Genomic DNA, 24,270 nt, shown 5'->3' on the forward strand with positions numbered 1-24,270 from the left:
GAGTGGGTCAGTGTTGGCTTGGGATGTCAATCAGAAGGATCCTTTGACTTCTTGCTGTTATCTTTCTCTGAAATTCCCTGATCTCATCCAGTCATGACTTCACAAAACAACTCAGTGCTAAGCTGTGATCATTTATCAAAGATTTACCTGCTCTTCCATTTTATGCTACATCTACCACTGTGCTGCTTTGTTACCTATTGGCCAACACTTGATAATCTTGGGAGAAACCAGACCTCTTCCTTGGTTTTTCCAAGGCTGAGGATTTTATTAGTCATATGATGGAACACTGTTTTGATTATTTATTTGATCATTTTGACTACTCTCTCTTCTCCTTTCCTTGATAATTAATCATTCCATTATCAGGAATACAGTTCAGGCTTCCTAGTTTTTGAAGTGCTACCACTGCTTTCTGAATTTTTTTTAATCTATCACTAGGCAAGCAAATTGTAAATTCTTCCATGTCTGCAACCTGGGAAGGCCTTGTGAAAGTGCCATAAAGTGTCTAATGGAGTAGATGCCAAATTGCTCTTGAAATTTTATTTAAATGGAAACATCTGCTGAAACATTGCCATTGTCTGCTTTTATCTTGCAGAAGACTGGAATGAGAGACTGCCACAGAAATTGGACACACAAGACACTTCAGTTCCTGGGGAGCCCAAACAAAAGGAAAAGTGTACTGACACAGAGGAGGACCAACTCCTTGAAAGCCCTGATACTGAATATACCTCCAAAATGACTCAGTACCCATCGACTCACAATGACATTGTAGAAGACAAATCCCCCACCGGACCTGATGAAGCTTCGTCCCCCAAGGGACCGGAACTTGCATATGTCCCTGCTGACTCTGCCCAACTTGCTGCCCAGATGCTAGGTAACACTGATTCTGTTCATTTTGTGAAGGATGTGGCAACAAGTGCGCAGACTCTTCCTGAAGTCTCTCTGAGCTCAGAGAACATATTTGCACCAGTAGAAGGTGCTGCTGAAGATGATCCTGCTATCCCAGCAGCTGAGGGGTCTGCAGAGGCTATTAGGGCACAACTGGGAGTGCAAAGGCAGTCCTCCGAGGCGGGAGAACTAGGTCCTTCAGACAGTCAGGCTGAAGTCTTAACAAATGATGTAAATCAAGTTTCCTCAGTCCCCTTGCAGGAAGAACCATCACCACCATCTCCTTCACCACCACCAGCACCTCCTCCTAAAACTCCATTGCAGGCCGTGCCTCCCCACAACAAAATTGAGGTTACCTTAACCACTGAGGTTGTATCAGTGCGTCGTGCTGATGAGCTGGTTATGGATGCAGAGGTTCCACGTTGCATAGAGCGGTTTCCACAGAAAATCATTCTCTCTCTAGACCAAATAGCTTATCTGTTGAAGATTGAGCAGCTATTAAATGCAGGCCAKTTCTCATGTGCTAAAATCTTAGGTCCATCTGCTGATGACGTAGTGTGGGACCCTGAGAAAATGGAATCCACAGCACAAATGGCATCTGCTGAACAAGGTAATGCCATGTCAGGTAAGAAAGTCTGGGTCTTTCTGACAGCTTCCTGATAGAGCCCTACAGTCTCGTCAGTGGTCATTAAATGGAAAAGCACCTATGTCAGTGCAGCAAAGGGTGGAGATGACTTGTAAGAAACACCTGTACCCACACCATCTGCCTGGCCCCAATGCACATGTGTTAGATCTCTCTGCAACCTGTTCCAAGGGATGTGGCTGGCTCTGAGCAGGACTTATGCACTCCTGTGGGTTGTGCAGATAAGAGTGATGGGAAGGTGCCCCTTGAGTCCAAAGGGTCTTGATCAAAACAAGCCACATGTTCTGAAGCAGGTATCAGAGATCTAAGATGTAATACATGTGCCCTGTGGCTAAGGACAGGTGACTGATGGGAGCCCTAGTTTTGCATCTCCTCCCCTTGAAAGAGTTCATATTCCAGCACTAACATGGGGGTTTTGCATTTAACAAAAAATGGTGGTGGTTGCCTGCCTGTGCTGTCTTGTTGGGTTTGGTGAGTTTCTGCAGCTGGGCTGGGTGGCTAAGCATTGGTCATCAGCTAGTGGCAGATTTTTTTCTGCAAACTGGAAGAGATCTGTGCTCATCTCTCATGGTAAGATCTGCACTGAACAAGCACCTACCCAGAATTTCTTCTCTTTGGTGGCATGTGTCCAGCTTATCCCTTGCCCAGCTGGAAAAACCCTCCAGGGTGGAGATCCCCCATGAGTCTCCTTAGTACTACAGAATCTTTCTGAGCCCATAGAAGTGTGAGTCCCAGCCAAGCATTTTGTAGAAGAGAGCTGCATTAGGCAAATTTGTGAAGTGACAACATTGGCTCTTAAACCCAAAAACCAAAAAACCAAAACCAAAAAACCAAACCTTATTATTTGGAGGAGTTTGACAAAACCTCAGTTTCAGAAATGCCAGTCAAATGGGGCAGTTCTCAAAGGCTTGACCAGAAATGCCTTTGAGAATTAAGGAGTTTCACTTTTCTAGGCTGCAGGTGTTCTTCAGCCATGTGCCAAGCTGTTTGCTACCCCAGCTCTCTTCTCTAACATGCTTGCTCTAACAAGTGTAGGTATGTTTTAGATATAAGGATTTGCAATATGACTGCAATGCACTGCTCCTGACACCAGCACTCTTACATTTTTATCTTTGTAGCCATGGCAGCAAGCGAAGCAGGACAGCCACCACCATATTCTAATGTGTGGACCCTCTATTGTCTAACTGACTTGAGCCAAGGTCAAAAATCACCACCATCCCTTCCTCCTGCTGGAACTGGCATTCCTTATCCCCAGGCAACTCTCTATCTATCTGGGGGGCAGGATCAACAACAGGTCCTCCAACCAATACCACTACAAGGTCAACCACCACAACTATTCTCTCCAACTTACGTGATGCCAGAAGAAAGCAAGAGGGGAAGTGTCCCACCTTTCATTTTAGTGGGCTCTACTGTTCAGAACACACGGGACTGGAAACCTATTCCTGGCCAGGCTGTCCTTGCACAGCAAGACACTGGTGCTAGGAGATTCACTACAATCCCGGTACCAGTTGCCAGGCCAGTCGATCAGCAAGCAGCTATGCCAAACCCCAATCCTAATGCTGCACAGGAGACTGCTAGGCCGCCAACCCCAGTTTTTCTCTCAGTTGCCATCCCTCTGGATGATGTAATGTCTGTAAAGAAAGGCTCACCAGCTGGTGATAATCAAACAGCCATGCATGCCTTTGCAGGAAGTTATAGTATTGCAGGACAGATTACAGTTACATGTGGTCCAATCCACAGAGCAGGTTCATGAAAAGGTAAGTTTGAGTCTTGCATACAAAGATACTAGTGTCTGGCTTCTGCATTGATTGTATGCAGTTCTATGCTACCTGAATCTTAGCTTGACCCTCTTTCTGTAAAATGAGGTTTAAGGCCAGTGGCTAAAGTATTTGTCATACTTAAAGAACCTGTGCCTTCCTCTGCTTGTTACACCCTGCAATTAGTAGTACCATCTTGCTCTAGCTTCAGTCTAAGTAACCAAGTTGCAATCTCTCTTTTGCTAATAGATGAAACCTCTTTGCACAACAGTTTAAAAGTAACACATACTCTCAATTAAGAGTTCATGTTCCAAAATGTAATTATTAATGTATACCATCTACTGAATGCATGCTGTTTCTTAAACAGGTTGAGAAGAGAGGCTGTTTGGACTTCATCAGGAGTGGAATTTACATCTTAATAAATCAAATAACCTAAAGCAAGTGCTCAAAATTAAATGCCAGCGATCAGAACAGAATCCCATGCCTTTTGTGTTTTCCTAGCATACTGAAAGTTAACTTTCAGTTTCCTGGGAGTGCAATATGACTAGATACCTGCTGCAGTTGTTTCACTGAAGAGTGGCCTAGCCTCTTCACTGTGCTACTATAGTGTATGCATAACCCAAGAAATGATTAAGAGATTGCATAGCCGTTCACAGCCAAATTAGTCCAATGTAATCAGATGTAGTCTGTACTGCTAGGTTATACTCTAGAAAGGAGCCCAAGTTTMAGGAACAAGGGGACAGTCACATTTTTAACTGGAGGAAGGAAATATTGTCACATGTAATTAGGCTTGTCAAGGAGGACAGTTGAGGCTCTGTTTCAAGGAAGGGGTTAAGATAATTATCTATCTTCATTTTGCTTTAGAGGTTTCAGAACTATACTATGATCACTTAAGTATGCCAGGCCCTTGAACTATGAATGTTCTCATGAAGCAGAAGTCCCTCAAAATGAAAATAAGAAAACCTTATGTTGTGCAGAAGTTTCCCTCTTGAATCTAGGGGAGATTAAATGCTTTCTTTTCCCTAGCATTGAATGTTCAGTGCTGTGCGACCTGCTGAAGCACTGACCCAACACAGCTAGACTGTTTTCACTGATCAGAATCACACCTGAAGTTACACAGGAATAAGTAAGTGGACAAACATTAGAGACCAAATATTAAACAAGACTTCAAGAAGTGGCAGCCAATGGCTTGAGGGCAGCAAAGAGGAGGTGAATACCAGTGCAGGTATTCAATTTCTACCTTCCACACTCTTAAGAGCTGGGCCCTCACATCAAACAGACTGGTGAAGAAAATGCTTCCCTTATCTATGCAAATAGGGCTCAGGTAATTCCAGCAGAGGACAGAATAAAAATAGAAAGCTCATTGCCTTATTAATAGTTTCACCAACCCACCTTCAAGGCTCCAGCTGCAGTGTCACTGAACACTCAAGAAAAGCACCATTCCCCCATTGCCCTCCCCATAATGAGGTTCCCTGAGACATACTAGAGCCATATAACTTCACTGCAGCTGCTTTTGGATCTTTCCGAAAGGGTCAGCACCATCAACCAACCAGTTTACACTTGACGCGAGAAGTTTTGAAGCCTTTATTTAGTAGCAATTAAATTATTCAATTAACACTAACCTCCAGACAGCAGTTAAAATCCTCTTGAAGCTCTGTACACAGTTCAATATAAACTTACACTCCAAGATTGAAAGCACCCCAATGAAAAGGGGTAAAGCAGCTGTGCACAGGAGGCCTCACTGAGGTGCCTTGCTACCTTTGAAATGCACAAGACTTCCTCCCAAGGAGTCTGTACAGTGCATACACAGGTCCTATCCCCCCTCCCCCCTCCACCACTATGTTCCACTGGTCCTGGACTGATTCGGTTCTTGTCTTTTTGCAGTGGTGCTGGGCACCAGAACTACTAGTGCATTAAACAGATTCTTTAAAAACCTGTTACTAGTGTGCAGTTCAAATAAAACGTGTAGATATTTAAATGGCTCTTAATTCCTTAAAACCATAAGGTTGGTAACAAAACAGGAGAGCAAAATTCAGAACACACTGCACAAAACATTGAATAAATACCTCAGTAATGTTACCAGCTTAAACAACTGTATGAATGGTCCAGAGATGATGGGAACACTTCTGGAATCTCTCTGACCAGAGCTCAGGATTCCAGGTAGTTACTTTAGTAAAAGTCACTTTATGAAAAATTACATCTTTACAAAAGTGACGCACCTTTTTGCTTTAAGCACGGAATATTCCAATTACTGTGTGCGCTTTCAAACATTCCCGTATCACAATAAATAAAACCAGTTTTACTTGTGCCAGTGTTATCTATGAAAGAAAGTATTCACAGAACAGCTGAAGGTGTTCTATTCCTCATACACCACAACCTCATATAGGTGTATTCAGGAAACAGGGCAGCACTAAACCATGGCAACTTACTTACTAATTTTGTCCATGCAGGACCCACCATCAGCCAGAAATATTATTCCCCTCTCTAAGGGACTGCAGTTCATGTACCACCAGATTTACTGTGGAGATGCTTAATATTCTGTTTGATAACTTGTCATTTGTTTCAGGAGATAAGTAAAACAAGGGAAAACATCATTAAAACAGATTAAGACTTATGTTTATCAGCCACAGGCTCCTTATTGCATTTTAATAAATATCAGGCAAGTTAAAGTAGTTTCTGTCCCAGTAGTTGCCAGAATAAAGCCAGTCCTGTGTACCAGTGTAGGGATTGGGGCCTTGATGGAACCATCTGTAAGGGGGAAAAAAAAAAAAATACAGCGTATTAGTGAACTGACTACCACACATTTTATAGAAGTTCAGAACTGCTTTGCTCTGTCTTCACTGGTTACTGTTCAAACTAATTATCATGAGTGCAGGAACTCTCTTGGTTTTAAATTCGTAAGTGAATTTATAGCCATCTTCAGTGGTTAGATTTTCCCCTTCCTCCATACCCCTTAAATGTCTCCTAGGGAAAGTTACTGACACCAGTATATTGTCACTTGAAGCACTCAAGACCGTCACATAGAAAGGATGGCTACAGTTTTACTTCAAAGCAGTTGTGAACAATCATTATGGCATGCATAAGCAATAATGTTTTTTGGAAGACACGCGAACACCACAAGCACTGCAGTCCTGAAAACAGAAGAACATTATTTCCCCAGGATCTAGATTTCCCCATGTGTCGTAAAGCCTTGCTTTGCAAAACACTAGCCCAGAACAAGGGTGTCAGTTAGCTTCAGCGTAGGTGCAATGTCACCCACAGGCCACAGGAAAGGTTCTTCCTCATTACAACCTAACTACATTGTATTACATTGTCACACTGTGGGGCTATTTTAATGCCCAGAAGGCTGCTTCCATCTGCATTAAGTTACTTGCAAACTTCTGCTGAGCTGGTTGGTGGCAGAAATACTGAAGTTTACCACCATCTTTCCTTCCTTCCTTCCCTCTTCTCCCTAATCTGGAAGTGCTGTGTGTACACACTGAATATGCATGCAGTATATAGCACTTACTAGTCRGCGCTTTCTGTTTGGGCCCAGTTACTTATGCCTTACAACAACAGCATTCTGCACAGCACTAACCCTCTGTAGCATTTTAACTTTCTGCTGTATTTTGCCAGGCCATGCTCATAGGACAAGTCAGCTTGCTGTATGTTGCTTCTGTGGTTAATACGCTCCACAGCTTCCTTTCAGCTCTTCACTGGCCGCAGGAGCCAGTTCTTGCTTTGTATGCCTCGCTGCAGTCATCCTTATGCAAGACTGCCCATTCAGCTCAACCCTTCCCCTTCAGGATAAGGTTTCAGAACAGAAACTACAGCATATTAGGACCAAATATGAGTTGGTATCTTTAAAAAGCAAAACCATAAAGACCACCAATATTATAACATTGTATGTTATGAAGTGGGGTTGCTAATTAGCATGTCTTGTTTGGTCAAAAGATTTGAGATGCGTATCACAAGTAATGCCTTGTACTATCATCCTCACTATGATAAACTGAACGGTCAAATACCTCAACAGTTCAGCTGGCCAGATTAAATGAGTTGAAACCAACAGAAGAAAAGAAGTCATTCACCCCTTGCGTTGTAGGTGGTACACTGCTACCACAACACTGCCACACAGGATGCAAATCTACAGTATGTCACATATTCGTAAGCAACTGCTCGGTGTGTGTTTTCTAGTACACCTCCTAGTCCGCAGGTAATAGTAGTTTACTCCAGAGCAAGAGCCAAGCCATCCTGCTGAGAGGTAAGGGTATGAGCACAGATGATACCTCATCTCTCAGATAAAGCAACTTTACCCCTCATAACTCACTGGTATGTCTTCAGCACACTTAAAGGTCGGGGAATGTTCTCCTCCTCCAGTGAAGCTACTACTTCTATAAGAAAGGGAAAGCTGATTGATAGAAGAATTAAGTGAGAGACACGGGGAGACCCAAAGCAATCAAATAAGCACCCAGGTAAGCAAGGAGGAGAAAGATGACTGGTGTTCATCACAAATGACAGACTGCTGCTGTGTTTCAGAACTGAACTAGGCTCTTTCTTACTCAAGAGTTAAAACTACTCATCAGTCTCTACTGTAACTCATCAAATGCACAACGTGAACCACTTAAGAAACACCAAGATCCCACTTATAAAGTGCCTAAAAATTTAGACTTCAAAATAAAAAAAATTACTAGGCACTTTTGAGAACTGCATCTTGTGAGGGAGGAACTCTACTAGAGASAAAGGCGCATGCTTTTCTGTGGCAAGGAAATCAGTTTACAGTTTAAAGAGATTATATCACACAGCAGATGAAGAACTCAGTTGAAGAGTTTCCCTTCAAAGTATGGATTTTTTTCAAGCACAATTCTTTATGTTTAAATGGAAAGTAACCGTTCCTACATTCTCTACTTCATCCTTCAGGAGCAGTCACACTTCGCATTCCTATTAAGGAGATCAGATACTAGGAAGTTTCTGCCACAGCTTTAGAAAAAGACACTGGAAAACAAGGAGTTCTTAAAGGATACTGGTATGTGGTAGGCAGGTCTAGAGTTCATGAACAGACTATTTATGTAATAACTAACTGCACTACTAATAACTGAAGAACCTTATGAATGGTGTTTGCACTAATTATAGCCCCTGTAGCCACTGCTCTGAATTGCCCTCTGGAAGTTCCCCCAGTTCCCTCTAATACAGCACACAGGTGCTTTGAGCTATACTTTAAGTACTTCAGACACATGAAAGAACATAGTATGACTATCCCTTGCTTTGAAAATACTCAGTGAGAGCTAGGAACAAAGCATAAAAGCCCCTGAATTCAGAAAAGGAAAAGGGAGGGACAAGACCGTTCCTAACATGTTCCTTAACATGTTTACTCCAAATTATCAAAAGTGTTATTTTGTGCCAGCCTCAGGGCAAACAAACCCAAACACTTCAGGAGAGCAAGCAAAGGAAAAGACACAAAGTCAGGCACATCCAAACCTGGGACTCTGGGCTGATGGGTGACTTCATTTGAAAAAAAGAAAAAAGTGATTTATAGTTACAAATAGACATTATAAAGACATTTAATCCACAGTGTTTGGGTGTATTAATAAGTTAATAGGGAAGAGAAAGTTTCTGTGAACAGGCTACCAATTTATTGCTATGCATTTAAACAACTGTGTCTGGTCAAACTAGATGCATTTTGTAATGTTTTACAGGGATTCTATTTAGCTTGTTGTGTCTAAGTGCCCCCAACTTTCTTCTCTCATCTTTTAAACAAAATGAATAAAAGTCCTGGCAAAACTTTTGTAAGCTAATTTTTCCCTTAGCTTTTCTTATTTTTGTAGTTAGTTTCTCCTCTCAGAGAAAGGAGAAAATTGCTTGGCTATCTGGGCAATAAAGCCATTTCGCCAACTCTGAAAATAACTGTGTGCAGTGGGAATACAGTATTACCAGCACACACACACACTGATCTGGGAAGTCATGGGCAACAAGCTATCAATTTCCTTGGAGGAATCATTTCCTCCTCCCCTTTGGCCAGGCATACAAATTTAGGTCAATTATAAATTAATCACCAGCAACAAGAGTCCTTTGCAAGCAGTTATCAGTGGCAACATCTTTTTCTTGATGGAACTGAGAGGTGCTCAGCAGAGACAACACAACTCGTGTTCGAACATGGGAGTGCAAACAGCGAGAGGGAAGGAACCGACAGGCTGAGCCTGACGCTTCTCTCTGGAAGCGCTACAGCCTGCGCTGACCAAGCCTGCAAATACAACAGCAGCACCACCCAACCTGCTGATGTTTTCAGCTTTTCACGCTGACACGATAGTGCATATCGCTTGGGTGAACTGACAGTTAACCTGAATGTTCAAAATCTTTATATAACTACATACACCTACAGGCAGACACACTAACCTCGTCTTCCAGTCTTCCTCTGACTTGGAACGATTTTTGCGAGCAGTCCTCTGTTTTTCTTCTAGCCTCTTCTTTTCTTCACTAGCTAGATCTTAAAGGGACAAAAAAACAAAAACAAAAAAACAAAAAATAAGGCCTTAAGTGTAAAATAGGACAGGGACATCTACTTCATCTGACCCAGCAAATAAACAAGGGAAGCAGTAAAAGTTGTCCATTTAAAGAGCCTCCTACATAACACAAAAGCACTTCTATTTTAGTCTAAAAGCCAGTCCAGCTGCAGCACAACGACAGCCAAGGAAATTCTGTTCTATCTTCTAAATGTGTTTAGCCATGGCCTGAGGACCCTGAAAACGTTTTCTTCACAGCACATGTGAGCTAGGGGACGTGGCACATCTGGGATTTATTTCAACACGGAAACTGGTTAAGACATGATGCTGGATTCAATTCAGGAGTCAGGCCACCAACTTCTTGTAAAGTCTTGGGGTAAGATCTTACTAGTGCCAAGTTTCTGATCTATAGGGATTTGGAATATTCATTTCCAAATCGTAAAGAACTGTCTCTTTGCAACATCTCTGCATTTTTTTTGTTAAGCCACTAAGATAGCATGGGTCATTGTCTGTAACATGCAGAACAGTCACTTCCATTTGGCAGAAAGAATCCCGAATCATGAACAGCTTGGGAAGAAGTAGTCGGGAGAATAATTTTTGGCAGAGTATCAGCTGTTCCCAGTTATCCTACCAGCTACTGACATACCACATATGTACCAGTGTATCTGCTAGACAGTCTTTATGCTGCTATTACAGTTAAGGAGTATAGTCTGTTGCTAAAGGCATAGCTACTTCACTCTAAGTTTAGGCATGCAAGTCACTGAGAATGCTATGAACCAAGTATGGCCATCCCACTTGCCACAAAACAATCCTATTTACAGAAGACACTGTTTGGGGGAATTCACTGATCTGCTTTATTTTATTTTATTTTATTTTATTTTATTTTATTTTTTTAAGCCTCAAGGAAGTGGTTATCAGCTTCTGAAAAAAAACAACCCAAAACTTCACAAGCACAACTACATGATATTATGCCTGTGTCTTCATGTTTTATATCTAGATCTCAGACTATTTATCAGAAGTAGTCAGAATCACTGAAAAAGGTAAAACAGAATCAGAGGTTTCATGACTTACGGAGATCACTCAGCAGACCAGAGAAACTAACAGCCTCCATGCTTTTAGTCTACAAACCAAGCCACCCTGCTTTATAAGCAAAATGCCAAAAAGAAACAGAGGAGCAAAAAAAAATGGCCGGGGCAGGACACAACTGTCCGTAAAACTTTACTCCTCTCAAGTCAGCTGCTACGTATCAAAGCATTCAACACCAAGTACGTATCAGAAGACTCTAAAAGGCACTTTTACTCTATGGAATCTACTGTAACAATGCTGACAGGGTTTCTAAATAGCATACAATTTCTACTTGTGTAAAGTCTCACAACGCTTTTCTAATTCACTATTCTAGGACAACAGAAATATTCAGCTCCCAGTGAAGAATAATTTTGCATCAAGCATCTTCTGTCACTGCAGTTCGACTTGGTTTTGACTGTAATACTCAGAACTGGCACATCAAAATACTTTTGTTTTGGCTGGTGGAAACAGAAAAATGAGAAGTTCATAAATAGTTTTGATGCTCAGAGGCTTGTCTCCTTACACAAGCTTCCAATTACAGGGCTTGACTATGGAGCACAGCAAAGGGGCTAAAAGCAAATAAAAAGCACATCATCTTGAAGTTTTTAAGATTCTTGCTTATATGGATAACATAAGTAGGTGGGTAACAGAACTCTCACTAGAAGCATACCATAACCTGGGAAGACTGAGTTTAAGTTACTGTCTTGTAACATGAAGGAACACATCTTTATGGGTTGCTATTGACTCTAACATTCATCCAACAATTTGAGAGTGGAATTTTTTTTATTTCCATTTTTCCAATCCCCCAGCTTGGAAAAATAAACCACCTTTGCAATAACTAAGTTACCTATTTCACCATTTTCCATGGCTCTGATATCTGGTCGTAGCCGGCAGTCAGTTTTGGGAATGACACTCTCCATTTCTTTGTCCAACTCATTCAAAGCCATAGCAAAGCTAGTAAAATTGTACATCTGAAAGAGACAAAGGTAAAGGGTGACTTTATAAGAAAGTCTTTAGCTGCTAGTTTTAATACACAACAAAGCAGCATTCTAAAAACAAATATCCAGGTTATGATTATTATTTTTAATCACTCAAGATAGAAATACTAAAGATGCAAGCAGAACTGCAGCGTCGGGCACAGTGTAGGTGATCCTTGGTGTTTCTGTTTAATCAGGACAGCATCCAATTACTCAGTGCACTATTTCTATCTTCTTTTTCCAGTCCTACTAGCATTCTCCCTACCATCTCTACTGAGGCATTTCCCCCTTGATGAACCTGCTGAAGACACTTTTTCTTGTTCTGGTTCTAGGTCTTTCTAGCTGCACATGCACCCATACATTCTGCTCACTGGCTCTCCAGCTCCATGGCCCTTCACAGACCAACTCGTGCTATGCATATTTTGCAAGCTCTGTAAGAGCACACATCTCCTAGGAAGTGTCTGTCCTCTAATACAGCCCTTCAGAAGAGATTTGTCACACAGTAAGTGCTTCAGCTGGGGGAGAAGGGAGAGGAGAAGAGGCAGGGAAATCCCCTGTACCACTAGCTACATGAAGCATTCAATTTCGCAGAGAAATTCAGCTAGTTAGAAAGAGTCATGCCTTTCCTCCAACCCCACCTCACCTGGTTACAATAGTAGTGGGAAAGTTTGTTACAATAAACAGGTAAATTCAGACTTGTCAATGAAAAGGAAGACAAATGGATTTGCTTTATGTTGAACAGGCAAACTGACAGAATAGCTTGCATTTTCAAGAAGCAGAAGCAATAGCTGACCTGAGCTGAATTTGGAGGTCTTGGAGTTATCCTCCATAGCAAAATACTTCCAGGAATAACATAAACACTCTCAGAATCTGGCAATGGCATCTCATCTGGTTCCTCAGTATTGCCCACCTATAAGCAACACACAGAAAATGGAAGGAGTTATTTGGAGTCATAAGCCATTTGAATACACTCACTCCAATGCTGAGACTTCGGTAAAATTACTTCCATGACCAAAGTAAATAATTTCAATAACACAGGAACTTTTCTAGGTGCTCATCAAGAAAGATTAAAATAGAATACATAGTCCCCAACTCCCTCCCAAGGGAAGTCTACCAGTTTCTTGTATTAGTGTCTTCGTAGATAAAATCTGGATGTTCAAGAGCTAAGAAATGGCAATTTTGCTATCACTAAGGATCTCCTCAAACATATGCATTCCCATGCCTCATATTTAACTCCATTACTGCTTGATTTAAACTGAAGAGTAGAAGCTTGTGCAAGATGGAAAGGACTATGCTACTGCTCTTTGCTCAGAAGAATCTTCATTTCCACTGACCACTACATTACTGACATGGCAAACTGCAAACGTGTTAAATGGATACTCTAGAGTTGCCACTTCTTCTGGGAAAGGTATCCTATAAGGGCTGACATACATTGCCTGAGGCAACCACAATACTGTTGAATGGCTTTTCCAGAAAGGGAGCAACTCCTTCAGCCAGGGTTACTAGGGCAGTAGAGAATAAGTGGTGGCTGCAGTATAGATGTGACTGAAACTAGTTCTAAACCATTATGCTTTTAACAAACTCCTTCGGAACAGCTGAGGTCCAGAACTGCTAATATTAGTTCAGCCACAAGAGAATATGTTACAACACTGAACTAAGGCCAGCTAGGCAATGAGCAAGACCTCTCCCAAGAAAGTCTGGTATTATTATCATAGCTAAAAAAGCAGTACATTTCAGAGACCATTGCAGAGTAGCGCTGAATTTAAAGGCAACTAATGAACCCAACTGCTTTAAATACTTTGGCTACATGCCAGCAACTTTAATCCTGCTGCTAATAAGCTTTGCTCTCTGATGGTTGCATCAGATAATACAGACTGATGTTTTTGTACAAAGTAGCCCAGTACCCAGAACTGAACTTAATTGTATTCTGAGATGATTCATGGGTTACGGCTCCTAGAAAATTAGAAAGAATTAAGAATTCTGTCCCGCTGTGGAGCACTTGGGTACGTTTTTTTTTTTTTTAACAGTGAACCAGTTGCAAAGGAACCAGAACAACATACAGACCAGGTTCAGGCCCCCAGCTAAACAAGGCTTTTAGATGACTACATTTGAGCTGTCCTGATAACTCGGCATTCTAACCTTTAATGGACACTGATCACTCTAAGAAATCAGGATTTGAGGCAAAACRCAGATCAGAAAGATATCCTTTTATCAAAACAAGGACACTTCAATATCAGAGTGTCAAACTCAAGACCAAGTTTTATAAAAAGACTACAATACACACTGTAGTTTTTTGCCTTGTCTGATACAATCTGAGATGTCACAAGAACTGCAAAGAGCTAAAACTAGGATTTCAATGTGCTCTTGCCACATGCTGCACAATTTATGCTCACCACTACTCAAAGTCTTTCCAGTTCTAAGGAGAATAGTAACACATTTTGCTAAAGCAAGACCTCTCGTGTCTGTAGCTCTGCATGTGTGAGGGCAACTGCTGATGGCTGTCTTACATTATGCTCCTCTGCATATTTGCACTGGAAATTTGGCACAAAATGCTTTATCTTAAATCAAAAAATGGTTCTAGTTCCCTCAGAGCTGAAACACCCTGGCATAGCCCCAGGCCTACTGTAACTCTGTTATGATGTTGGTAAAATATCTACCTTTGCATATATGAAGGTTTGTCTAGCATCCTGCAAGATTGCATTTCCAAAAATTTAATCCCTACAAAAGTCAATGGGATTTTGGGGAAGAGACAAAAGGATCTGCAAAAGGATTCACACCCAAGAAGGTCCCCTAAAGGGAGACAGAAGCGAGCCTACATTAGCAGCAACAAAGCAAGAAGGAAGAGTGGAAAACAACTAAAGAATAATCTGAAAACTCTAATTAGGAGAAACTTGAAAGGCCATGTACTTTCATGCCTGAATGACTGCTTCATTACCATGAAGGGACAAAGCACATCCAGACATTACACTTGAGACTTGGTCACTTAGAAGTTCAAAAACCATAAGCAATATCAGCTCCTCAGACACAAGGGGGCAGTGGGGATATATATTCAACAGAGAAAGACTAGCTGATTTATAGTGCACATTACAAAGCTTTAAGCCTTCTACACAGAAATAGTTCTGTTAAATGAGTAGGAAAAGTGTGCTTTACTAGAATCAGGGCAATGTGCAACTTGAGCTTTATGAAATAGGGTGCTTTATTCTGAATTGAAAAGCAAGGGTAGTCTTGAGCTTTGTCAGAGAAAGCCAAGTGATAGCTCAAGTATAACAAAGACACAGGGTATGTTTTTTCTTTGCTCCTTCTCCCTAGAGCTCACAGGGGCAGACCTCAAAGAGAAGCAGAAATCTCCAGTGCTTTAGCACTCTCATGATAGCAAGCACTGGAGCAATCTCAGATACAGCAACAATCTGAATCTGCACAGGAACAACTGAACAACTGCTTTTAGAGTTTTGTTTTTTTTTACGTTAAAAGCTATCAATACTTAAACAAAAAAAATCTGGCTTCAGTCACCAAAGGAGGACAATAACTCTTTTAAGATACTAGGAAAGGTTGTTCTTCATCAGGCTGTTATGTTGTTACTACCACTATTCATCTTAAACAGAAAGCATACCGCTGTCAGAAATTTGGAAGGATTAAGAATGTTATTTTTTTCCATTAGGAAAAAAAATACAGTTGTGAAATTGCAGCATTTCAGAAGTTGTAGCTATGTAATAAAGAGAAAAACAAAATTTCTTCTAAAACCTGGAGAATAGGATCTTTCATCAAGATATGAAACAATATAGGAGTCCAAATCCTTCTACTGGAATATAAATATTATCAAACGTAATCAGAACCATGGTCCAATTAACACATGTTATTTTCTCCATGTGACTTGGGATGAAGAGGCAACAACTCTGCAGGAGACAGGTGAGGAGCCACCAGCCAGTGGTTAGATTGTGCCAAGTTTTGGGAAGTTTGAATACAAATCCTTGAAAGAGCCAGCATTTTATCCCTTAATACCGGTACTCATTCAATCCATTTTTGAATCCTACTAGGCAATAGAGAATAAGTGAAAAGTAAGCTTTAATGCACTTAAGTGCTGTTAAAATATTTAGTTGTACTATCATGCTTTTGAGATACCATCTCTTTACATGATTAATACCTGTTTACTGCTTTTCTTCTCTTCTGCATTTTTCTTGTCATTTTTTTTGTAAGCCTCGAAAGTAGCTGGGTCAACACTGTATAAGCACTCAGTCCACTTCCCATACAGCGCACAGAGTTTCTTTTTGCTGTCAAAAAAGACTAAGTTTACAAAAGAGCTTAAGCAGATTTATTTCAGCATTTCAAACATATTATTTGAAAGAATAGCTTTTGAGAACAACTTGCAAACTTACATTATTGGTGTTATACAAGTTATAACCTTCCTGGTTTAGGTTCATGCTTTTGATGCACTGTTAACAGCATTCAATTCTGCAGTTCCCATTAGAAACAGCACAGTAACTTGTTTCTATTAGGAATGAATCTTACCTTTTGTCCTGAATGTAGCCTTCAACTTTGTGCAACTCCTTCCCAAAGAGGCCACAGGGCTTGAAGCTTAAAACACATTTCTCACCAGTTCTAAAGGCAGAAGAAGAAGGTACTAATTATTTCCAAATGCTTTTTCTTTTTAAATTCCCAGCAAGTGAACACATTCACATTCTTAACTTACTTGTGGTTAGTTATTTCCACGTTTCCATACTGCTCAATCCAAAGTTTGCCCACAATAATGTTATGCACACAGCAAGTAGGATTTGTCCATGTGTAGGCTTCATTGTGTCTAGAAGAAGAGAGAGAAAGAATAAAATACTCTATCTTTGTACTGAATGGCACTGCTGCAACAAGCTGTCTTCTATAAAGGGCATCAAGTCTTGAAAGGGACATGGCAATAAGCCAGGAAAACTCAAGGAGTTTATTAACCGTGCCTGGTGAGCAAGGGATACTGCTACTGATTTTATCAGTTCCTTAAAACAGCAGCCTCAGTGCTGCCAGTCTCTGCTGGCACTGAATCACACGAGGAAAGTCAACAGGACTCAAGTGTGCTAGTCATGGTAAGATTGGATGTCCAGGCATCTGCAGGACATACAGCCACATGCACCAACTGCTACAATGCCAGTTTGTACAGATTAGTAAACACAAAATTTATTAGTATGCAGTGTATTAGGCTGAATGATGGCAGTTCCCATTTTCTCATCTCCTCCTCCCTGCAAAGCCATCTGCCATCAAACATTAGGATGTGGCTGTTAGACATGTCCCTTCTTAAGCCATGAGAATGTAATGCGCACTAATCATTACGGATGTGGCCACTGTGCCCACGCAATTATCACTTATCAACTTACTCAAGAAGCTCCAAAGTCATCGTGCCTTTTGGTTCTGCTTCCACACTCTTTCCCCAGAATTTGAGTTTAGGATAAATTGATCCATGAAACACAAAATCATTATTTAAACCTTCGGCATAGAAAGCACTGATTGGAGGATGATGGCTAACTTGTTCTGAGAGAAGTCTAAATCCAAGATCATCTCTGCAAAATAAAATTCAAAAAAAAAAATCAGTGTTCTGAGGATACAAAATAAAAAAGACTGGAAGCATATATCTAATCATCAAGTGAAGATGAAGTTGTGGTTCTTTTCCCCTAGTGTGAAATACATAGTTGATGCATGCATAGTCACTGGTCTCAGTGCAAGAGTTAGTTAAAATGCCATGGTAACACAAAAGAGACAGATCAACTAATATATATAACATCCTCATTCTAAGAAGCTGAGGACATGTGAAACAGTAAAAAGAGCAACCAAATCTTATTAGCCAATATGTTTACTTTTGACAGTGAGCTCAAACTTTTGCATAATCACAGGCCAAAACCTCACTTGTTTGAGAGAAGAACTTCCTCTAAAGACACCTGCAGACTAATACACTAAAACCAACTATTCATACTCTGGACACTCATATAATGAGTATTACAACTCTACCACCTCTTTTATATGTAACACACACCCTTTCATTCAGGTTTTAGGAAAAAAGTCATTTTTGTAAATAAAGTTTGCTTTTAAATGGATTTTAAAGCCTGCTCTGGGTTGAAAAGCTAAGTGGCTTCCCTTCACTGAGGCGAGCATGGCTGAAACACCAGCAACACATTTCCTAGCAGCTGCAGGAGGTGCTTGCAAACACAGGAATTTTTCAAGCCAAAGAGCAGTTTGCATGCCATCTAACAAGCCTAACAAAACATCAGTTATGTAGAATACCACCCTCCACTCTTCAGTGCACCTTGTATTCATTACCTGATTAATTCATATGTCTCTCCAAGCAGTGGGTTGAATGGCTTCCCTGTACGTTCCCACTGTGAGGCTACAGCAGACACAGCAAATGCAGCGACACACTATTTAAACGAACACGAGTACACAGTTAACTCTACTGATTTTAGTCTTTGTCAGATATCAACAACAGCCATGGTATTACAGAATGTTTATTCTCTGGTGGCTTAGCAAGTGTAGGTTTCTTCTTGGTCCTTTTTTTTTTTTTTTTAAGTCAAGGGAGGGGCATAAATAGGTTTCATCAAAAGGCTAAAAAAAGCAAGCCTTAGAAAAAGCACAACGTTTTCCTAGATAGGCAAAACCAGTTAACAAATTAACAACAAAATCTGACATGCAGCAAATTACAGGAGTTCCTCCTATAATGAGAGTTTATCTATGAAGAAGAAAATCTAAGAACATTCAAAAAGGGCTACTATAAATTACCACATGCAAAATACCTGCATTCGCTCAGTCGTACTAGAAAGTGAGCTGGCTTTGTGGATAAGGTATGTATGCTCCATATATTCTGTAAGTCGCTGTAGAAAGCTCAGTGGTTCATTGAATATAACCGGCATTGTGATCTTGGACAGCTCCTGACACACAAATGAAATTTGTGTTAAAAACCAAATGATTAGATACACTGACCTACAGTAACCCAAATGTAATTGGCTTATTACAAAAATAATTTATGTTCTTAGTGCTAATGCAATGTGCTTGACCTGGCCCTGCTAATGCTGCATGGAAAAAACCCTTTACATCCCTTATGAGCTTGATAAGCCTATCTATCTCAACATTAAGGCCACTTCTTTTAAAACAAAAAGAAAACCAAACATCAAACAAATTTCCTACTTACAAATGCATTAAGAAGGTGAAGTGAAACAACGGAATGAAATATTAAGGGCCCTTTTAAAAATTAAGTTATTTATTAGTCTTAAAATAGATATAGGCCACCTAATTACTTAAACATCTTTGGAGACAAGCAGGCAGGGGAAGAAGGAAGAGAAGGGATGGAGGAAGGTGGCAGCACAGGAATAAAAAGTAAGAATTTTATATTCTGAAGGGAAAAAAAAATCTTTTAACAAGAATGCAAATTTAAGAGAAGTACTGCAGTTGTTTTGTTGCTGTTTATTTTCTTTCCTGTTTCTAAAAAGCATACCTTCTGAATGCTTAACATTGCAGTGTTTTAAACTGCCAGCATTAGCAAATTAAAAGCGTAGTATAGCACACTGCCAATGTGCTGAGTAGCCAGGACTGTTCTCATCCATAACAGCAGCACCTGACACTAACAGCTTTGACAGATATTTAAGTACAATCCTTCCCCTGCTCCCTCCCCAAACTGCTACCTCTGCGCAACCATTTCTGCAGACCAGAACAATTACTAAACCCACATTCCCCTCTGTATGCTAGTGGTACGGGATGATGGAGGTTTACTGGCAGTAAATACTTTCAGCCTATTGCAGGATCTAATGGAGAGAGGAATTCTTCTCAGTTCACCCTTAGGTGGAAGCAGATTAAGTGCCAACCAACTAACCTCTCTGATCTGCCCACCGTCTGGCTGGTAACACCGCTGAAATACTCTGGGGAAGGGGGAAGGGCAAAGAAAGCTGAAAGTTTCTGTTCTCGGAGTCAAAATACAAGTTTTTGATATGACAAAGTGATTCAAGGGCTGAATGCAAGAGAAAATGCCGTTACTCAACCAATATTGCTCTGACCAAGTCTTACCTTCCTGAGTTATAAAAGCAAGCAAAAGCCTAAGGAGGAGATTAACACTCCTCCAAACACACACACACAAATTTTAATTTGGGCCTCAAATGAAACAAAATATTTCAAGTCTGTTATTGTAGCTTTCTGATTACCTACCATTCCAATACATTTTCTTAAGATACTCCAAATACTGAAGTCATTTCTGGAAAACATTGGAGATGGCAAGCTTGTTCTGTGGAAAGGAAGGCAGAATAGAGGAGGGAAGGAGAAAGAAGTTTTCCATTACTAACCATGGCTGAGAAAAACTCCAATACCCTTTTTTGAAAGTAACAGTTTTCCTAGTCATCCAGTAACTGTAAAGCCAGACCACCCTTATCAAGCAAAAGCAACACTGGGAAGCTTTCATTACAAATATCAACCTCATTTAAACTTAATTTTATTTTAGTTATTTTTTAATTTAAAAGTTATAATAAAAATAATTTAAAATTAAAATGCAAGGGGGAACAACACAGTGCTACTTTGAAGCATTTAACTATTTTACCTGCAAAGAAAGCTGAATTTCTCCAAGAACAGTACCAGAACTACCTGTTCATTTTCCTTGAGAGCAAAGAGAATTTCTACATCAGTTATCAGAACAGTGTTTGCATGATGGCATCATTAAAACATTCAGTTGTGTTTTTCCGAGAGAAACTGAGTGCTTTTGAGTATTCTTCATGAAAGACGCTGTAGGTGGGTTCACTGCATCTGAATAGATTTGAGGGTTAAAGAGTTGGGGGGTTTTGCTAGTCACCTGTGTACTGACTCAAGGGCCACAACATTTATTGTCTATAATTAAAATCAACCCTCAGGAAAAACAGAAAAAGCAGCATTGTTAGAGAACAGGAAACATTGCAGCCTGTTGTATGGAGGGCTGACGTATACTGAAGCAAGTTTTAAATACACTTTTAAGACCAACATTTAGGCTGTGTCAGTACTTCTCAGCATTACATTAAATTAGGCACATATTGTGTTGAGTTTTCTTACTACTACTGACCAGCTAAATTATTAATCTAATTTACCTATAGAGAGTTATAAACGTAGCTTAAAGCTCTTTGTCCATAATAACACTAAAGTCACTGTTTGTACCATAAAGCTAATATCAATGAGGAAAATTGAGATAAAAATTACCTACAGCTCACTCAAACTGCACAAACTATTTATTGAATTGCAAAGTTTAGTTAACTCCACCTGAACATCTAGCCCCAGGAGGTCCTGTCCCCCCACAACAGCTAAAGCAGTAATTAGAGAGCTACAGTCTGACGAGAGTGTTGTCATCTCCTCCATTCCACTTTTCTGATAAACAGACCGATGTAGCAAAGAAGAGACTCTATGCAGGCTAAGCAGTTAGTTGCAGTAGCTTTATTTGCTGTCACCTCTCCTATCTTCCTATAACAGAAATACCTTCACCAGGGCTCACCCTTCAGTTTTCAGAATGAACGAACAAACAAACAAAAAAGCTCTTTAAAACGCAATGGGCCCCATCCAATCAGAAACCTTGTCATGTATCTGAATCTCTCAACGTACCAAACTATGTTTTGTCTTATTTGCTAACAGCCAAATACTGACTTGTCTTACTCGGCTCCCATGCTGGGGATGGGTGGGGAGGAGGAGTTATTTTAATCGAACCATGTGATATCACTTGTTCCTATTCTAATTTGCGGTACTACGAAAATACAGAGTGAACCAGATCTGCCTGAACGATATTAGGCATAACACCACTTCTGTGAATGCTTTGATACTAACGTCCAGGAGAGGACAGTGTCCACCAAGTATTCAGCCTTATCCTTTCCCTTCGTAGTGTTTACTTATTTTTTCTGTGTATTCTTTAATGAAGGCAGTTTGCAGAGCAGGTATTTGTTTTCAGTGAGCCCTTTTGTATGGAAAAGACTCTCACATACCTCTGGTTTGTCGATGCATACAGAGGGATCACTTTTCTTAAATATGAAAATTCACATTTTCACTAAAGTTAACCTGTCTCTCTACTCAATTCTTTTAACTACATGCAAGCTGGCATTCCCTTTAAGCCATTCATCTACATTGCTTGCGCGCGAATGTGTAAGCCAAACCTGAAATGAAGGTCAGTTCTTTCCTCCATATTACATGCTCATACTGAAGAAACAAAACAATTCAAAGCCAGCAAAAAGGATCCTGGGGACAAGTAAGGACACATGGAAAATGACAGGCAGCCAAGACTCGAAGCCTACTAACCTTGACACAGTCCCTGTGATTAAGGGAAAGGTTTGCGAATGCAAAAATTTCCTTCCAGATGTCAATTTTAGAAGCAACTCAGGAAGTTAATTTTAGCTTTAAGTGACAAAAACATCTGCTGGAATTTCTTTGCAGTAGAACAGATAAGTTTAAGACCATTCACTTAAAAGCAAAAATACTTGTCTGAAATGCATATCTACAGTAGGGTAACCGCTGCAGTGATCTTGTGGGGAAGATGTGGGGATCATATACAGTGTAGAAGAAGCATGTTTAGCTTGCTCTTCATGTCTACCTGACCAAATAACCTCCCGCCCCCCCAAATCCCAAACACACATATTTGCATTTTGAAAGGCCCCTGAGAAAGGGAAAGCTGACTACAAAGAAACTCAGCAATAACAGAGGGAAGCAGCAGTGACGAAATGAATGTTAAAACAAATGTTGGTAAGTATTACAGAACATTTTTGTGCATTTTTTTGTAAGGTTTGGCTCAGATTCAAAGCTTTCCTCTAAATACACATATAAAAAAACAAACAAACAAACAAACAAAAAAAAMCAAGAAAACCTCCACAATTTGAATGCTTCTAGCCTAGCTATTTTATGGACTATTCTCTTATCTCTTGAATCCCCCCATAAAGTTTTCAATGTTATGAAATCCACTCTCACATCAGCCTAAAACCACAGGAAATCAAGTCACCCACATTCTTTCAAGCATCCTACGATCAATCAATAGGATGCAAATGAGGTTAATAAATCAGTACTAGACAGCAGATTACAAGTGATAATTATTCCTTGGCATTTTCATGTCACAGCTACTGAGACTCACCTAGAAAGTTTAAAAAGTGAATAGTCTGATGAAAGCCAGATTTTAACTACCACCAAAAGCACCTTGGCAACATATTTAATATTCTTCATGGGCACTAGCTTCACCTATGTGCATACTTACGTCCCACCACTTCTATTTCCTTGGAACCAACAGATTGATTCCTACTGCTCCAACCAAAAAACAAAGCCCCTACACTCATCAGCCTGTGCCAAACTCACACCCCTCAAAAAGGAGAGGCAGATGACAGCTCAGACTTTCTGGATGAAGGTAGGAAAAAGTTCTATTTACACTGGCTGGTGAACACTGTCAGGAACTTATATGTGCAACTCAAATGCAGCTGCAAATCCTCTATTCTTCTGAGGAAGTACATGAAGGTATCAAGATTTTAAGCAAAAGGCAGTACTCTGATCTGCTCTAGGTGACTTGCTTCCACATGGCTAACAAAAGGAAGTTAAACAATAAACAGACAAGAAGTTACAACAAACCCCAAAGTACAAGGTTTCTACTCTGAAAAGGACAACGGGGGTATCATAGATGATGCATATTTGACTAAATGCCCCCTAACTAGCCCAAAACAGGCCCAAATTAGAGGCACCAGCAGCCCCAGTTGGGTAACACAGTTCTGTAGTGAGCTGCAGACCTGCAGTTGCACTCACTGTAATCAAACGTGGCAAACAAATCCCACATCAGGACACGAATATCACTGCCACCAAGAGTCTCAGACACAGAGCTAGAAACATTGTGCAACTCCCAATCCCCTGAGAACGTTCTCTTAGAGGTAAAATTTAAATTGGCTGAGCTCTGGGGAAAAACAGTTTGCATCAATATATTTGTACACAAATCCCAATGTGTCACCAAGGTGTTTGGTAAAAGCTCGGTACTACAGCTCAACCTAAAATGTGCTCTAGACATTCAGTCATCTAAAATGCGACCATATGTTCTTATATATATATAAGACAGTTGTTTCCAACTTTCTTTAAATTATTAGCCAGCCGATTTATGGACTAGTTTTACTGCAATTTCCTTCTTTATTATAAAATCATATACAACTTAGAGAGACAACTTACTGAGAGTCACTTACTATTTTTCATTCCCCCTTACAAAAACAGTGGATCTTAAATGCTCCTCTGGTCACCTGCTCGTTACACTTCTGACAACACAGTTAGTGCATGGTTACGGAAATCAGCCAAGTTATTTCTTTTTTATACTAAACAGAAGATCAACTGTGTTAAACTTTGCAGAATATGTATGTCACAACATGCATTATCTTTATTTATGTTGTTCAAGAATTGCTTCCCTTCTCCTCCTTGTTTCCCAGGCAATGAATGCAATTCAGATGTCCACCTTCATCTAGTGCTTTCCCTCCTTAAACTTCCTGCTCTAACCCAGA

The 24,270-nt window shown here is 40.3% G+C and overlaps 2 protein-coding genes across 6 annotated transcripts in view; one reads left to right on the forward strand and one right to left on the reverse strand.

The window, feature by feature from the left end:
• The window catches only part of CABYR (calcium binding tyrosine phosphorylation regulated), a 6,416-nt gene extending 1,677 nt beyond the window's left edge, over window positions 1-4,739 (forward strand). The window contains exons 2-5 of one of the 2 annotated variants that reach the window (XM_026056769.1): window positions 593-871; window positions 1,421-1,495; window positions 2,647-3,285; window positions 3,653-4,739. In XM_026056769.1, the coding sequence (XP_025912554.1) occupies window positions 593-871; window positions 1,421-1,495; window positions 2,647-3,281 (989 nt within the window). In that variant the 3' untranslated portion in view covers window positions 3,282-3,285; window positions 3,653-4,739. Of the gene's footprint in view, window positions 1-592; window positions 1,496-2,646; window positions 3,286-3,652 lie in introns of both variants that reach the window. The other variant, XM_026056768.1, reaches the window with a different exon arrangement.
• A 115-nt stretch (window positions 4,740-4,854) lies between these two features.
• The window catches only part of OSBPL1A (oxysterol binding protein like 1A), a 58,431-nt gene continuing 39,015 nt past the window's right edge, over window positions 4,855-24,270 (reverse strand). For 3 of the 4 annotated variants that reach the window (XM_026056763.1, XM_026056765.1, XM_026056766.1), the window contains 11 exons: window positions 19,967-20,042; window positions 18,565-18,699; window positions 18,095-18,192; window positions 17,158-17,340; window positions 16,491-16,598; window positions 16,310-16,399; window positions 15,945-16,071; window positions 12,597-12,713; window positions 11,674-11,797; window positions 9,655-9,745; window positions 4,855-6,033 (listed from right to left, as the gene is read on the reverse strand). In XM_026056763.1, the coding sequence (XP_025912548.1) occupies window positions 5,931-6,033; window positions 9,655-9,745; window positions 11,674-11,797; window positions 12,597-12,713; window positions 15,945-16,071; window positions 16,310-16,399; window positions 16,491-16,598; window positions 17,158-17,340; window positions 18,095-18,192; window positions 18,565-18,699; window positions 19,967-20,042 (1,252 nt within the window). In that variant the 3' untranslated portion in view covers window positions 4,855-5,930. Of the gene's footprint in view, window positions 6,034-9,654; window positions 9,746-11,673; window positions 11,798-12,596; window positions 12,714-15,944; window positions 16,072-16,309; window positions 16,400-16,490; window positions 16,599-17,157; window positions 17,341-18,094; window positions 18,193-18,564; window positions 18,700-19,966; window positions 20,043-20,351; window positions 20,408-24,270 lie in introns of those variants that run through there. The other variant, XM_026056764.1, reaches the window with a different exon arrangement.

This window comes from Apteryx rowi, unplaced genomic scaffold (assembly GCF_003343035.1).
Source record: "Apteryx rowi isolate R43461 unplaced genomic scaffold, aptRow1 scaffold_1329, whole genome shotgun sequence".
In the NCBI taxonomy this organism is placed as follows: Eukaryota; Metazoa; Chordata; class Aves; order Apterygiformes; family Apterygidae; genus Apteryx; species Apteryx rowi.